The sequence below is a fragment of the Chamaea fasciata genome, unplaced genomic scaffold (genome assembly GCF_029207755.1).
Source record: "Chamaea fasciata isolate MVZ Bird 193981 ecotype frontalis unplaced genomic scaffold, bChaFas1.0.hap1 SCAF_1, whole genome shotgun sequence".
NCBI classification, from domain to species: Eukaryota; Metazoa; Chordata; class Aves; order Passeriformes; family Sylviidae; genus Chamaea; species Chamaea fasciata.
Genome location: NW_027094086.1, coordinates 88503600 through 88520512, shown reverse-complemented (window position 1 = coordinate 88520512; position 16913 = coordinate 88503600). Strand labels below are relative to the sequence as shown.

The 16913-nt window shown below is 40.9% G+C and overlaps 1 protein-coding gene across 8 annotated transcripts in view; it reads right to left on the bottom strand.

Annotated features, from left to right (window-relative positions):
- Positions 1-16913, bottom strand: part of HIVEP1 (HIVEP zinc finger 1) — a 129263-nt gene that overhangs the window by 46287 nt on the left and 66063 nt on the right. For 7 of the 8 annotated variants that reach the window (XR_010721908.1, XM_066188240.1, XM_066188249.1 and 4 more), the window contains one exon: positions 12866-12919. The exons of the other annotated variant lie outside the window; for it this stretch is intronic. Coding sequence is in view for 6 of the 7 variants with exons in the window: in XM_066188240.1 (XP_066044337.1) it covers positions 12866-12919 (54 nt within the window). In the remaining variant the exon portion in view is untranslated. The remainder of the gene's footprint in view (positions 1-12865; positions 12920-16913) is intronic. 8 annotated transcript variants of the gene reach the window in all.

Below are 16913 nucleotides of genomic sequence, written 5' to 3'. Positions count from 1 at the left end.
TCAACTTCCATTGTTATGAGACTGGAATAGATAGAGCTGAATCTCTGCAAAGTACTTTTGCTCACGTTCATACCCAAGACACTGTTTGCATGCTTCCACAGAAGTCATCACCATCAGAATACACACCAATGATACATTCTCTCGCTACACCAGAAACAGCATCTCCAGGAATCCTGCTTTTCTCTTTTCCTTTTTGCTTAATTCCTTTCCCCACTTGTGACTTTCATCGTGAAACAAATTCCACCACTAAATTCTGTTCACATTTCATCTTACTAATGGCAAAACGAACAGGCACCTCAACAAAAACAATGCAATATAAAAACATTCTGCTCATATGGAATTTTTGGGTTTTCAACTACAGACATTCCAAGAAATACCCAGATTTCTGGCTACCAAAAACAAGCAATTGCTAAGAACTGGCAAATATTATTTAATAATGTTTAGTACAAACGGTAAAGTTTAAACAACACAATCTACTGTTTCCACGAATTCCATATTTACAGGAGTGAATTGTGAAGGTATGTTACCAATGAATGTAACACCGAGGAAAGGAAGAAGTATTTCTTGCCTTTGAGTAATGTTTCCTTGAAATAATAGGCCTGCCTATACTTCTGTGAGGGAGAGGGAAGCTGATGTGGGAGTGAGCAAGGGGCTCCTCAGCTCCCAGGTTTCAGGACCTCCCTCACCAGTGTTTAAGCTGCAAAGTTACACTGACGCTGAAAAGGGAGAAAAATGTTCTGGACTGATTGAAGCTACAGTGAAGAGATACAGATTAGATCCAGTTCTTAATTCAAACCATAAAAGGTTCCTCCCCAAGAAACAGGAACACACATAACCTCCTAAGCGAAAAAAAGCACCCGACAGGTTTAAAGGTTCCAGACACAAAGGTGTCCTCTGAGCTAGTCCTCACATATGGTGAAATACCATTTCGAGGGCAGAGAGCAGAGTGGATTAGCATTATAAATTGTGCAATAACATTTTAGCATAAGGAAAGGGAGACACCTTCGCCCCCAGGCATAGGGCTTGGACTTACCAGGAAGCTCTCCCATGATACAGTTTCACCTCAGATGTGAGAACCTGCCAACCCTTGTTTGGCCTTGGGACAGGTAAAGAGTAAGTGATAAGCTGCAGTCTGGAGCTCTCTTCCTGGCGGCACCTTCTCAAGTCATGGCTACTCACATTAAGACACCTTCTGATGAGGTGTAAAGGACATGACTGCTAACAAGACCAAGAAATACCTTCTTTAGAACAGTTTGGTCTCATTTAGTGCATCTTGCATCTCAAGTGAAGAAAGTTACAACCAGCAGATTTTTGGCCATAAAATCAGCATGCTTGATGAGGAAGACCCTGAAGATCAAACAGCAATAAACATCTGACAACTGAGGTAACACAAGAGCCTCAACCGAGAAATTCCAATGTCCATATGCAAACAGGAATCAGATGCAACACTTCAACACATCTGACAATCTCTGACCAAAGGGAAATAGAATTTCTGTTTTCCCCCAAAAGAATTAATTTCCTGCCCAGCATGACACACATTAAATGAAATGTGACATTTGATACTGATCGAGATTTCCCACTATTAGGGTGTAAGAAACCAGTAGAGGCTGAACCACTGTGAAGTTTCATAGGACTTGACACTGAAAGACAGAGGAAAAGCAATGCAAAAACAGCAGACACTGACCACACAGGCTAGAGTTAATGTCTAACTACACACATGAAATGGCAATGTATGAACATTTAGCAAGGGCATATACTACAGCATTTTAAACATCCTGAAAAAAATTTAAAATATTTGCGGTATTAAGTAGCCCTATGGTATTCATGTACTGGCTCTGCATTATAGCCCTTTAACAGCTCTGTATTCCTAATGTAATAGATACATAGTATTAAATTCGTGGATTAAAATTGTGTGTATTAAAACTTTGCAGTGGAATGTAAAAACCCCTGAATTCCTGAAAACAGTTCCAGGGCATCTCTTTGCATACCACAGTCTTTTCACAGTCCAAAGGTGTTACCTCGACATCTGCCAGAGAGATAACCGGGAAACGGCCCATTAAGCATGGGCTGACCACGTCTTCACAGTTCATCAGGAGATCCGATACCAATCTGGGCAGAGGGCTGCAGAAACCTTCTGACAGAAGATTCGGAGACTTTTCATTCAGACGTCTTTTCAATTTCTCAGGAAACTCTTTCAGATATCCCTTGCGGACACCAGACATTTCAATGATTATGTTATGTACATGATGTCATGTTCTTCGGGTTCTTTGTTACCGTCTTGTTTTCGCCTCAGGGTAGAAAAATGGTATAAAACACCTGCCCTGAGACCCCGAATTTGTGGGCAGTACTCCGGAGAAGCACCCTTTGCTGCTCCCGGATTGTCCACCCAACATTCGATCGATGTTGTCCTGATTTATCGTGGGGTTTCCCGAAATTGCTTTTCAAATTTGTTAAATAAATCTTTGATTTTGGAAATTGGCTCTGATCATTTATAACACTAATCTACACAGAACCCTTCATACTAATGTAAGAAAAGTAATCACATCTTAAGTGCTGTAAAGATAAAGCACATTGACTATGAGAAAGCGGCTAGACCATGCTATTGTAACTCACATCACCAGCAATCACAGCCTGAGAAGCTCCTCCTTGCTGGGCAGTCCAAAGACTACCAAAAAGACAGGATGCCTCCCAAAAGGCATATTAATTAGCTCTCAGTCAAAGCCAAAACAGAAACCAGTTCCACCTAATTATCCATGTAAAAATAAAAACACCTTAAATATAAATAGTTAAAGAAAGTACACTGCCAGAAATTAACTAAAATAGCTCAGGGACATGCTGAATTTTTATTTGAGTGTCAGGCAATGTTGTCAACAGTTTCACAACTTAAGTACCTGTTCGTAACTTAAGGATGTCCGGTTGGTACTGGAAAGTTAGGATTTGGCTAGCAAATCATTAGCACAACTTTCACCTCTAACACTGCTGAAGAAGAAAGACCATGAAAACAGAATGATAGACAGGCTCATGATACAGCAGCCAGTTTAAGGGTTTTCAGCAGAGAGCAACTGCTACATGGTCAGATGAGACACTGAATACAAAATATCCAAACATGAGTCTGGGGAGAAAAAACAGAGATGAAAGGAACAAGATGTTAACTAAACCATCCTTGCACATAATGATGTTCAAACAGAACAAGCTCCTTAGTCACATTTTCTGCATTTCTTTAACATAATCTTCCATTTGAAAAGCAGGGATCAAATGGAGTAATTTCCATACTGCTGTAGCAATTCACTAGGAATGAAGCGTAGGAAAGAGCTCACACCTAACAACCTTATTTAAAGACAGAGAAAGGAATAGGAGTTTTGGCAAAGAGAGTAGGAAAAGTCCCATACAGCAGGTCTTTCTTTTGGGACTAAATGGTGCTGTGAACAAGACATAAGTAGAGTAAAAGTCCATTTGACAGAAATCTAGATGCAAGGGATGTCCTTACTATGGAATATCCAGACTGTGGAAACTCGTTCTGTTGTGCTGCAGGTGGGAATGATGATCTCCCCAGGGTAGGTTTGCTTCAGCATCAGTGGGAAACCCCCAATTCTGAGACCTCCGAGCTACTCAGAGTCCTTCCCCTTCAAAGTGCAGCCTCACCTGCACTGCATCCACATATGTGCACAGTCTCTTTTTGCCCTCTCACACATCCATACATTCAAGGAGATTCCTAGGAAAGGCTCCATCCAGGTCAGCCCATAAGCATACAGTTACCAGAGTATGGTACATTTTATGCAACTCATCACTCATCATCCATTTATGTATTGTATTTTTTCCCTTCCAAAGCAGACTAAAGGAAACGAACAACTCCCAGAGCTAAAGGAGTATCAGGAAAGGATGAAAAAACCCACTCATTACTCATATGCAAGGCAGACTACAAGGAAGCTAACAAGTAAAAACCTTGCATTTCCACAACTGGCTTGCTCCCAGCTCGAATCAGCTAAAATTAGCACCCTATTGAATTTACTACGCGCGTGTGCGTAGGTATGCTCTCAAATTAGCCAGTTTGTTAGCTCAGCATCCTCCCACCACAAAAATGAGTTTGTTCTGGCCCCAGATCCTATAAAGTTGAAAGAAATCCTTCTATTCATTAAAGCAGGACTAGGCTCAAAATGTTGCTTTGTCTGAAAATATAGCCACTGATTTAACAGTAGATTTGGAATAGATATTTTCCATTTACTATCAGGAAGATGCTTTTCCAACGATTGTTTTATTATGTTAATTTGTAAAATGCCCCCTTGAAAATTATACTTGCAGGTTGGAATCTCTTTTGCTGAACTGTCACTCAGAAAATTTGCCATACTTGTCAGGAGAAGTCAAAATACTATTCCTTTAATATCCCATTAATGTTTTAACCAAGTTCTCATAATAGCTCCAAAGGATGAAATTTTCAATTTAAAACTGTAAATCTGTTTGTCTGCCTGTCAAAACAACACCAGCTCTTGCTATGTCTAGCACCAGCAGTGGATATACCGAGCAGACTTCATCTGCTAGTAGTCTAAACTAAATGTACTAACCAAAGAAAATGAAAATAGAAATAACAGATACAGACATTGACTCACAACGCGGGAGGTTTACAGGAGTCAGAAAACTTCCCCGGGTTAAGCCCATATTCTAACATTGTCTCTCTGAGCACAGAACACGTAAACATCTCCATTTTTATCAGTTTGCCCCCACTGGCTAAGTGGGGACATTAAAATGTACTTAACTGTTGAAGACGAGCAAAGAAAAACGAGGTTAAATGATATCAGAGACTATTTCTGTTCCCACACAAGTCAGGAGAGTTTTCTCACTGTTCTTTGTGGGCACAAACCCCTGCATTCCATGTGCCTGAAGACAGAAAGGACCTTTCAAGTTGTCACTGCTGTTATTAGCAGCACGCAACATTCCTTCAATGTGAAAACATCAGAGATTATAAGAAGAGATATGACTTTATGAAAACATGAGATCTTGTATGACTGAGCTATAGACATAGTTCTATATATAGAATAGAACTATAGCATAGAATAGTTCCTGCATTAAGCCAATCATAGATGCCTGAGCTGATGTAAATATTTTAGGAAGACATTTCAGTCTTGAATTAAAGCCTTACAGATTGACACACAATATAAATAAACTATCTCTCAGATAGATGCATTGACATATTTAAATGCAGATACAAATACTTGATGAAATCAGGTATCAGGAAAAAGCACAAGTGAATTGCCTGAAATACCACTGCTAAGTGGTAGTTTTGAATACTTGGAAAGGAAAAGCTAGATAGTTGTGGTGTATGTAAAAAAAAAAAAAAAGCTAATCCTCTCACCAGCATTAAGTAACAAACACAACATAACTGCAACTTGAAATTTCTGAAGATTATATACTTCCATTTAAAATGACTGTATTTCTAGCCCATAGGGTTGCTGAAGATAAGGATGAAAAGGGGAAAAGAATCAAATGGAACTCTGGATCTCGGTTATGTACCTTGCCCAAAAAGTAAGGCAGTTTCCTACAAATACAAAATGGAAAGAAAATTTTTTTCTTGGACTAATTATAATGGACAATGATAGTACCACACAGCAGCAAAGAATCCAGAGAGTTCCTGTGCCTTTGAACCTCCTGGAAAAATTTGGGCAAACATCTGTGGAGGATGACATCACACTAAGCTAGTAAATCAAACATATAAATTGTCTAGCATCACATTTCCAGATTTTTGTTTGGTATCTCCCCTTCTCATTCCAATTCCTATTTCCCCCTAGTGAAAGAATACAGTATTGACTGCAGCTGTCTGGCTGCATTCAACGCCAGGTTTGATGAGCCTTTGAGCAACCTAGTCTAGTGCAAGGTGGTCCTGCCCATGGCAGAGGCTTTAAAAGAGGCTAGAACTAGGCTAGAACCTTTAAGGTCCCTTCCAATCCAAACCATTCTATGATTCTGTGATGGCCTAGAGAGCAGGGCACACCACCAGCATGCAGTGCTCCCACCTGCTTTTTTGGAGAGGTGTAGTGGCAGAAGGGAGGAATGGGAGTGCCTGTGAGGAGGGGAGAGGATGGAAGGGACCTGGCTGCTCCTTTGGGGCCAGATGGGCTGGTGAATTGTCTGGAAGCTGGGACATGACAACATGAAAACAGCAGCAATTTTTAAGGTAAGACATATGCAATGCTTTGTTTATCTAAGCAGAATGCTGGTATATCTATATAATTTATTTAAAACTCTCTCTGTAATTCTGCCAACAACATGCAGTAATTTAAAAAGAGGGATAATAATCTGGGAAGGGTTTGGAAGAACTCTGAAGATACAAAATATGTCCACCATGAATCTGCAGCAGAACTTACATTTGTGAACTAAGTCTCATGCTCACATTTATAAAGACAAACCTTCTCACTCAAATCTTAGTGCCGTTCAGTATATGAGAAAAATAACATTCCAGTTAAAAAAACAGCAGATGGGCAAACAAGGTAAAGGGCATTTAATTTTGCTTGCCTCTCTTCCATGCCAACACACTGCTTTGAAGGGACTGCAAGTGTGGGAGGGGAACATATGTGCATGTGGATTGTGCATCTCAGAGAGTATCTGGTGGTGAACGCAATCTCTTTCTCTTTCTTTGCGCAATAGCTCAAAGGTCCTCTCACCCCATGGGTGGTTCCACACAGCCACACTGGGACTGAAGGAAGCGAATGGAGAGTCATGCTCTGCATGCAAGCAGTGACTACAGAGCCACTCCACCAAACACTGCTTCAACCTTGAGGCTTCAGAGACAGATCAGCATCCACTGAAAAAGATGATGGAGGCTTCAGGCAGCTCCATGACAGAGGCTGGAAATAAAGGTGTACTTCAACAGCACCCCAGAAGTTGCTTGGACCTTGCTGGAGTCCAAACCAGGGCTTTGAATGGTTCTGTTGAGGTGGTTTCACAGTGACCACTGACAGAACCTACAACCATTTGAACCATCACTGATCAAGTCAAGCAAAGCTCTTGAACCTGCCAACGATGTTCCTGTATCTCAAGATAAATGTGAAAAGGCTCTATTAATATCTAAGCATAAGACTCTGGAAAGGGAGCTGATCTGGGTGAAAGTCTGATACTGTCCTAAGTAACTGATACTGTCCTAACCTGTGGTACCTCTGAAAGGGAGTGGTATGACCAAGACAGATCTGCCACAACTGGCCTCTGGAATAAGTGAGAGCAACTTAGAAATGCATCTTCACAGAGTAGAAAGTGAACAGCTACGCTGAGGATCTAGAACTGATGACACAGAAAAATGAACAGTTTAATATTTAAATTCCTGCATCTGCAGCTGAAGGCAAGAAACTGAAAAAGCTCTTTAAGGAATGTGGAAAGGATAGGGTGAGAAACTACAGCAACTTGACTGACAGGCAAATGATAGACTCAAATAGGTGCTAAATAGACTTTTGCACAGACCCTTTAACTCAAGTGGGTACTCCAAAATGAGTACTCACTATCAGAACTGGCAAACTGCAAGGGACCAACATAATTTACTGATCTGAAACTTAAGTAACAGCTTATTCCTTTCTGCTATTTACGGCATTGCCTTTTCTGGTTGTGAGACTTGGTGTGCTGCAACAAACTGAGCCACTTAGAACATGGATCCTCCTTGTTCATGCTATGGAGCACAGACCTTGAAGGAAAGGTGATACCCAAGATGTAACTATTCCCATGCTTCGTCTGAGTAAAGTCAGCTGCAATTGCTGAGGTAGCATGTAATACAAAGCCTCAAATCCAAACACACACAAAAAAAATAGGTTTTTCCTTGAAGTTAAAAAGAGAGATACCTTTCTGGGAAGGAATCAGGAGAAGAGACTGGCAGATGCCTGCATGCCCTTAGAAGGTCTGGGAGTATGAGCTCAGGGTGGATTTGCTACACAGCCTGCAGAGGCAATCAGTAACCTGTTTAAAATTTTACCTATTGAATAGCTACAGACAGTAGACCCATCTCCCCCTTTCCTGCATGTGCTCATTATGGCTGGGCTACAGCTAATTTTCACAGAGGCTCATAGGAAGCTATGTTTTGCATTTGTGCTGAACACAGGGTTGGTAACACAGGGATGTTTTCATTACTCCTGACCAGGGCTTGCACTGTGTCCGGGCCTTTCCTGCTGCTCGCACCACCCTAGCAGCAAGTGGGCTGGGAGGTAACAACCAGCACAGCCGAGCCCAGCTGACCCAAGGGATATTCCAGACCATATGGCATCATGCTCAGCATATAAAGCTGAGGGAAGGAGAAAGGAGGTGGACAGGCGGAATGATGTCATTTGTCACTGGACAAATGCCAGTGGACCTCTGCTTTCCTGGAATGGAAGAACACCTGCCTGCTGACAGGAAGTGGTAAATGAGTTATTAGTTTTGCTTTGCTTGAGTGCCTTTTGCTTTACCTATTCAGCTGTATTTATCTCCATCCAGTTTTCTCACTTTTACTATAGTGATTTTCTCCCCCATCTCACTGTGGGGGAGTGAATGAGTGGCTGGGTGGGGGTTAGTTGCCAGCTGGGGTTAAACCTTTATACTGGAGGAAGACAAAAACTCGATCTAACAAGTGCAGCAGCTTATTCAGAGGGATGAATTCACACATGACAAACAACCAGGACAGTCTGCAAGTCTAAACTTCAATGAGGCTGATGAACACATGCATGTCTCCAGTCCATCTCAGACCACCCTGTAGTCTGAGGACATAGCAATAGCCATGAATGAGAAGGAGAATGAAGAAATCCATCTTCCATCTTACCTAGAAATATATCCTTGATCCTTTTGGCTGTGACATGGCAAGAAGCAGTTACCTGAAATGATGGAGTCCTAACAGCCCGAGAGACCCCAGGACTGGTAGGCAACACAGAGTATACATCAGGCCATGAGATGGTCCTTTTGGAAAAATTTCATCCAATTTCTGGCAAATCTTGGCGCTGCAACAGTTTGTCACCAACTTGAGTTCCCCGAACATTTTCAAAAGCAGAGAGAGATTTAGGTGACAGTCAGCATTGCTGACACCAAGTATGGAGCCAGCCAAGTTAGTTCCACTAGTCCTTAGGGATGCAACGATGGTGTTGGTGGCGCTGATGTACCAAAGACCTAGAGTGCTGCGACACGCAAAGAACTGCTGCAAAGAATAAAGCAGGGAACAAAATGCTTACAGCACTTCGGAGGCTGGACTCTTTCTGAGGATGACAAAATCAGATGCCTCTGTGCTGATCACAATATGACAGAACTTAACTTGTCGGGAAGTAAGAAGACACAGAGACATCCTTGGAATGGCTTTTTTAGGAGGATGGCCACTGACAGGTGAAAGATAAAGCAGTTACATTCACCTGAAAGCTTTCCAGCCCACAATATCCACGGAGTAGGGGCACACCCAGGGTGTGAAAGAGCATTGGGAGATACTGGCAAAAATAAGGAGAAGCACAGTTTCTCCTCCTGAAAATTCAGAATGGCGATTGGGCAGCAAAGAGAAAATGAAAATACATGAGAATTAGCCACCTTGCACACTCGCTGAGTAGGCAGCTGAGCACAGCCCCTAATGAACGTGTTTCTGGTCTCAAGTGATTATTTGACTCAAGGCCATTTGAATAGTTTTTGGACTATCACTTCAAAAAATAAAAAAGCACCTGCAACTTTATACGAAATAACCAAAGTGCAAACTTGAAAACCATGTCTGCCCATTTGCTGTTTTACCTGTGCTTGAGTCCGACTCCAATTTGCACTTAACTGGATTACTATAGCTAATGGCAAAGTGAGGTGTTAAATACATGTATTTCTGTAGTCAATTAAACTCAATTAAAACCTACACATGTATAAAGTTATGACTGATCAGAGCACAATGCTATTCAGTAGAAACTCAGCATGAATAAACTTATGAAAAACTCCTCCCCACAAATACATTGTGCCACTGACAGCTCCTCTGACACAGCAGCAGTTAACTTATGATTAACTCCATAAAATTACATTTCTTAATCATTTCAGATAGGAAATAAACAAATCTAAAATGATCTAGATGAACTGAAAACCAATAAATTAACCAAGGGGAAAAATATACAGTCATACTTCACATGAATCTGTATACACTGGATTGTGATTTACAATAAGTTATGTGAATATGTGCATATTTTTGTTTACTTGTTTAGCTCAAAACATGTATTTTCTTTTTTCAGCAGCCTTCAGAGTCTAAAGCTGCAAGTAAATAACTTGGTTTACTTCATATTACCAAGAATGTGATCCATTCAGGCATTTAAGGAACAAAAAAAACCCCACAGCAGCAGAAGGCAGTTTTAATTTGAAAAGAGTAACTTTATTACCTCCATTATTTCTCTATCAGTTTTCAATGTAAAAACTTATTTTTCTATTTCCAGCTGTAAGAATTTAGGCTAAAAGCCAAAAATTAAGTCAAATCTCTCTTTGATTCTGAGATGCCTGAAAGCTGAGTGCTACCACCACATAAACCTTTGTAACCCCATCCCTTTTGAGTACACTGCTACGTTTACCCTAGAGAATTTATCTTCCTCTATGCAAAGAGGTTACGGGGCCACACGTGAGAACAAATGCCTGAAAGCAGAGGTTAGCTTCTCTTTAGTTTGAGCACGTCCATCACCAAAAATAATCCAGAACAGTACTACTTTTGTGAGACCAACAGCAACAAAAACAGACAGCTATACTTTACGTGCCAAGTTTTCATGTTTGGATGACAATACCACTTATCTATGATACACTAAACAGAAATACGTAAGGAAGATTTAATAGAAGGTCTAGTACATTTAAAAGTCTCTGCAAACATTTGAACACCTGCTATCTAGCCACTTATGCTTTATCTCTTCCACCTTTTACAAATACATAGAGCAACATCACAGTCCTGGTACTCATATGAGACAGTTTACATTAAACATCTTGAAATATGAAAGCAGCTACAAGTTTGGAGAGAAGAAAACTGAGCAAAATATGGACAAGATTTATAAAATCATGAAGGCAGTAGATAAGGTGAGTGTAGAACTGCTATTTAACGATTCACAGTGCTTGAGCTAGGACACAATTGTTGAAAATGGAAGAAAATTTGGAAATGGAGGAAAAAAGATAAAATCGTGTATTTTTAGTGTCATTGTAAGTGAACTACTGCAGTTTGCTGCCAGAAAATGTTGGGTGCAAACAGCATTTAATCAACTGTACTCATAGACAAGAGCTCCATGAATGTCTAGATAATAAAGGGTTGAGGCAGACATCCCTAAATTCAATGTGTGTGGACTTCATAAGGGGAAGAGGCTAAAGACAGTGGCCAGGCTTATGTGGTGTCCCTTAAACAGTATGTCCTACTCCCTCCATTGGAGGCTAAATGCTGCACTGGAGAGACCCTGCTGAGATCCACTTGGGTGTGTCTTCTGCTCTCTACTCTTCAAAAAGTTTTGAAGTTCATGGTTTTGAAAGATAATAAACCTTCCAGGACAGAGCATCAACAATTTACAACACTGTTCACAGACATGTATAAGCCAGATGGGCAGCTCACTACCACTGAAAGGCAAATGCCTACCCAGAAAAAGCCAAAGCACTGACACCAGATACTAAAAAAAATCTCATCTGCCAAATCCAGCAGCCCAAGTGGGAGGCTGCTGCTGCTCCATTCCCCCAGCTCCAACTAGTAGCAAGGCTGAAAATGTTTTCCCAAGAAGGACATATATACACAGATCAAACACACACACCCCATACATACGTACATATATATGGCTGGACACACAGATCCTGGAAAGACACTCTGAGCACTCCTACCTCATCCTGCTCCTTGATCTGGCTAAGCAGGGCAAAGGTTCACTAATGGAACTATATCTATGAATCCAAGGTGGATCTCACCAGCAGCTTAGCTCAGAAACTCAGTCTGCCCAGTAGCCACCCCCGGATCCTAGACTCCTCAGTTGTTGCACCTGGACGTATCAGCCCTCAGGGTTGCAGCCCCACTCCAGTTGCTGGTACAGAGCATTACACAATCCCCAAAAGCTTTTCCCCTGCATCCTCCAATGTGTCCCACACCTCCAGCTACCAACACTGTTAGTATAAAAATGAGCTGCAGAGCTGTTCCCTGACAGTGCATGGTGACAGTTTCACTCCTGGACACGGGCTGGGGCTCTGCAGGCACAGGCCTGAGAGAAGACTGGGCAGGATCACTCTTTCTCTGAGCTCTTAATTTGGGTTTCTTCCTGCCCCTGTGCTCCTCTAAGCTGTTGAGAAGACCTCTCATGTTTCTCCCATTATGGGCCCAGTAGTAACCTGGCAAAGTTCTGTTTGGGCCCCCCACTCTGTGTCTGGGCATCCCCATGGTATGCAAATGAGATTTATCACACAACCAAACACGTATCACTGCTGTCAGCTATTCTTGAAATGCAACGACTTTGTACCAGCTTTCTAAGCTCTAACACACAGATTAAATCTGCCACAGGTCATCTGTTTCTTAAAATAAGCTGTGATGATCAGTCCCCTTCCTCAGCATATGTTGGAAATCATCACATATTGCTCACCATAAACCTAGTACGATTATTAATGATTAGGTAAATCACATAATGAACCTAGGGTTAGCACAGGCTGTGGTCAGCAATGTGCCTGTCCCTGATGCTACAGCTTCAGCAATCTCATCAAGGTCAAGGCAGCTAGTGGAATGGTTAAAACAAAGCCTTTGTGTCTCAGCTGAAGTGGGACATTACAAACACAGACCCTGATCTGCAGACAGACATGCCTGAGGCCTCATCCAGTGCCCAGCCCAGCCAAGTCTTTTCACTGACACAGGAAGGCTTTGGACCAGCCTCTAGGACCAGAATACTTTATTTATTTTCTGTTTTATTTTGGTGGGGGTTGTTATTACCTTTCTGTTGGTCTTCTGTTCCATTAAGTTGTTTTTGTGCTTCTTCAATTTTGTCTGCAAGAAAGAGAGGTCACTATTAAAATACCTATATAAAAAGGCAAGATTGTATGTAGTAAGTCATTTATTGAGATCAGTCTTAAAATATCTGTTTATTTTTTAGCAGTGATATCACTCATGTGTAACTGTGTGGTACATTATGAGTAATACGACCATATGTATGAGTATACAACCAAAATAAAATTTTATCCTGTTTTACCAGGAAGGGTATTGACATGTTAAATTACATGGAACCACAGAAGGAAAAGCACTGGCATCAGATCTGCAGTCAACAGCTAATCCCACTGTAGCTTCCTACCATCTATAATAATGTGTGCACTCAGGGGACTCTTTGGAATAGGTATTATGGTGCATTATAGAGTATTTTAATACATTTTTGAAAAATGCTGTTAGAGCAAGTCAATGTTGCATTAAACATACTGAGAAGAACAGCAAAGAGGATTTGCTAAGTGAAGCTATGGAGCCAAGAATCTCTCATTGGAACAGCAGGGGTTGAATGGTATCCCCCACCTTATTCCTCTGTGAAAGGACAAGAAATTCCCCCACACACAGAGCAGGAGCAAAAGGAAGACCTGAGTCTTTACTCCCAGTCTGTCTTTGCAGTTTACCTGCTGCCCCTCAGACACATTGGTGTTAGAAGGAGAGTTGTGCTTTGCCTGCTGTTGCACAGAAAGTCCCATGGAAAGGGGGGGGGGGGTTCTTGTTCTGCATGTGTGCATGCTAGCATGTACAGAGCAAGGAGTAAAAAAAGGTGCAACTGAGCGAATAAAAATTCAAGACCGATTTTCTTTTCGTAGCAAACAGTCCTCTGAGTGGGTTCAGGATAAAAGGTTGTCTTGGTAAGAAGCAGCAGCACTGGGAGAGGCTGAGCTCTCTCTCTTGATGTTCCGAGCATCAAACTATGTCCTGACTGACTAAGATCTGAGCTTGGAACGTGGCTTTCAGATGCAAATGATGATTTTCTAAAATACCTGTGAAAACCATTTTTCCTTGTATTATTTTTTTCTTCTTTTCCCCTGCTGGGGTCAGTTTTTATCAAACTAAATTGAAAGAACAGAATGTAACTGGATTAATCCTAAATCTCTCAGACCCTATTGGCACAACTCAAGAAATGCCAGACTTCATGGCTACCATACCCAGGAGGAGGAGGACGACAGCTCTGCAAAATCCTCACCTCTTTCTTTACAAGCATGGAGACTTTACTCAGTCTGAATTTTACTCAACCTTGCCATACAATACACGGTTTCAAAAAATGGCTCTTTCTTCAACAATATTCTTAATAAGTGGGTTTAAATGACTTCTCTATTATTTATCAGCTGAATCACTCAAGCATGTTGGAACCATTTGTTCGCAGTTGAAGTCTGATATTGTTTCTCAATTATTTCCTCAGTAGAACTAAATAACTGACTCAAACCCTTCTTGCAGTGTTTAAGACTGAGTTTTATCGAGCACACTCTGGTTCGCCATTTCTGGTTTTCAGAACAAGTACCAGACTTCCTTTCTCCATCGTACACTGTCCCAGAGAATGAACCAGAACATCTCACAAGGGTGCTAACTGAGAAGACTCCCAGAGCTTCTCACAAGGCAGACTACCACTGCAATTTTAAAAGCCAAACCTCTTCCTGCTTCCCCTGGGGTTAGTGAGACATACATACATATTTAAAGGAAAGTTTTATCACATTTTCTTTTGTACTGACTTACTGGCTGCTGAAGACAAACACAACTCAAAAAGAGCACAATCCTTCACCATCTCTTTACCAAGCCAGTTATGCAGGCTTACTTTAAACACAGAAGACTCGATATTTAATGCTTTCCTGGATTAAATACTACAGCTGAAATACTAAATGTGTTAATACATTTTTTTGTATAGAAAGGGATGTAAACAACCATTTCCAACAAAAATAAGAGGAAATGTAAACAAAGCATCTTTTATATACATGTGCCACTAGTACTATCAGAGCAAAATGTATCTAGTAATCTTGCACGGCTTTTCCACAGACTGTTGCTTAACAGAAAGGTGATGGAATAAGCAATTTACAAAGTTGAATATATGAATGCACAGGACAAAAAAAAATCGACAAATTACCCATGTAAATGGAGCTGTAGGTTTTACCAAAAGACAACACGAAATCAGACCTATAGTTTGGCTCTCAAACTCACTTCCCCTATGTTTACAGATATATTTAATGCACAATATATGGTGTTTCTGCTCTCAGAGTACATGTTTTGTCAACAAAACTTACACCTAAGTACACATACAACTGTAGTTCTCTTATTAAAATAATTATCTGCATATTTCACATAAATGCTACAAGAAATATATGCATTTTAATTCAAACATCCTACTTTTTAACAGAAAAATTACTTAAGTATTTTGGAATCACGTTACATGAGGATTGCCAGATAGATTAAAGGCTTTGATCTCCTTAACTCCTCTGTCTCTCTTATTGGAAAAAAAAAATCAGTTCCTATCAGTAATTCCCAACCATTTCTTCATCATCTTTGTTCTTTGTAATCCCAAACAAAGAACCACAGATAACAGAAATAATAGCTAGGTAAACAGGTGCTTGGTACACAGCCAGAAAGTCTCCTACACTTCCTGCCTCTCCTGAAATGTTTTCCCCAAGGACTTACATTTGCTGTGTATATTTCTTCACACCTATGGCAGTATCTCTGTGCAGAACAGTTTTGAACATTGTGAACACTGAAAAATCTTGGTGTTGGTGCTGGAAACCAAAGGCAGTGATCTGGACTGTAAATGAGGCGTGGGTATTAACATCAGTTTGGGACTAAATGTTTTGTTAGGGTCTAAGTCCTCCTAATGGCCAGCATCACACACTACCTGCTCTGGCTATTGCACCAGGGCACATCCAAACCATGGTACAAAATCTGCGGCAGCTGCTTTCCGCCCTGCCACATTTTACAGCTACAGATCCTACACAGGCAACTGCCTGACAAACTGCTGTGTTTCAGGCTGGAGGGAAGAAGTGGGTTATCCCTAAGGGCTATGGAGCAGGTGGCAAGAGCAGTCTTAGAGCCAAGTACCCCAGCAACACCAAAAGACAGCCTCCCCAGGTCTTCTGCCAACTCGCACGTACGCCAGCAATAACTTCCTAACTACATCACATTTCTAATATCCAGTTATCTCCTTCTCTTGTGTGCCATTAAATTAGCTGTATGCCAAACATCTTAAGGAAAATTATTTCAGACAACATACCATATTCTCTCATAATTATATTATAGATACTCTAACGGTACACGACTTTGAAAACGCTTTATAAGCAAAAATACACCACACAAAAAAATCATCTATAAAGCCCAGGTGGAACTGAAAACCAAGAAGTCCTTTATTAATTGCAAATAATATTATCCTATCCAATAATTGTTTAGTTCAATATTATTTCAGAATTAAACCTGTGATACTGTCTAACCTGAACATTTTACAAAGGAAACATTTCCTTAGCACTGGAATACTATCTACTTCTACTAGGATAAGAGAAAGTCATTTAACTAAAGGAAACTTCTCATATATGGTAGACATGGCATCTTCTTCATTTCCCCTACGTGCCAGAATAGTACATATCCTAACTACCTTACTCTAAAACCTATCCTAATGGCCCCAACCTTCAGCAGATAGCCTCCTGGAGTAGCACACATCTAGACGCAAATGACAGTGACAGACACACTCTCACTGAAGATGGGAAACTTCTCACCAAGCACTTACTAGAGGGGAAAATGTGGAGGAGCAATGAACGAGGAAATCATCATACGCATCGCTGTAGAGAATGGAGATTCCATGTGACAGCAGTGCAACGAACCACAGAGGCAGCTCTTGGTTATCCCAGGTGGGTGCATGCCACAAAAATGCAAACCACAAGTAGCATCATGTAATAGTTTTATCTATATATTATATATATAAATTATATATACACATGCATACCTGCATATGTGTAAAAGAAAATGAAACAACATGTGCACAATCACTTTTCTG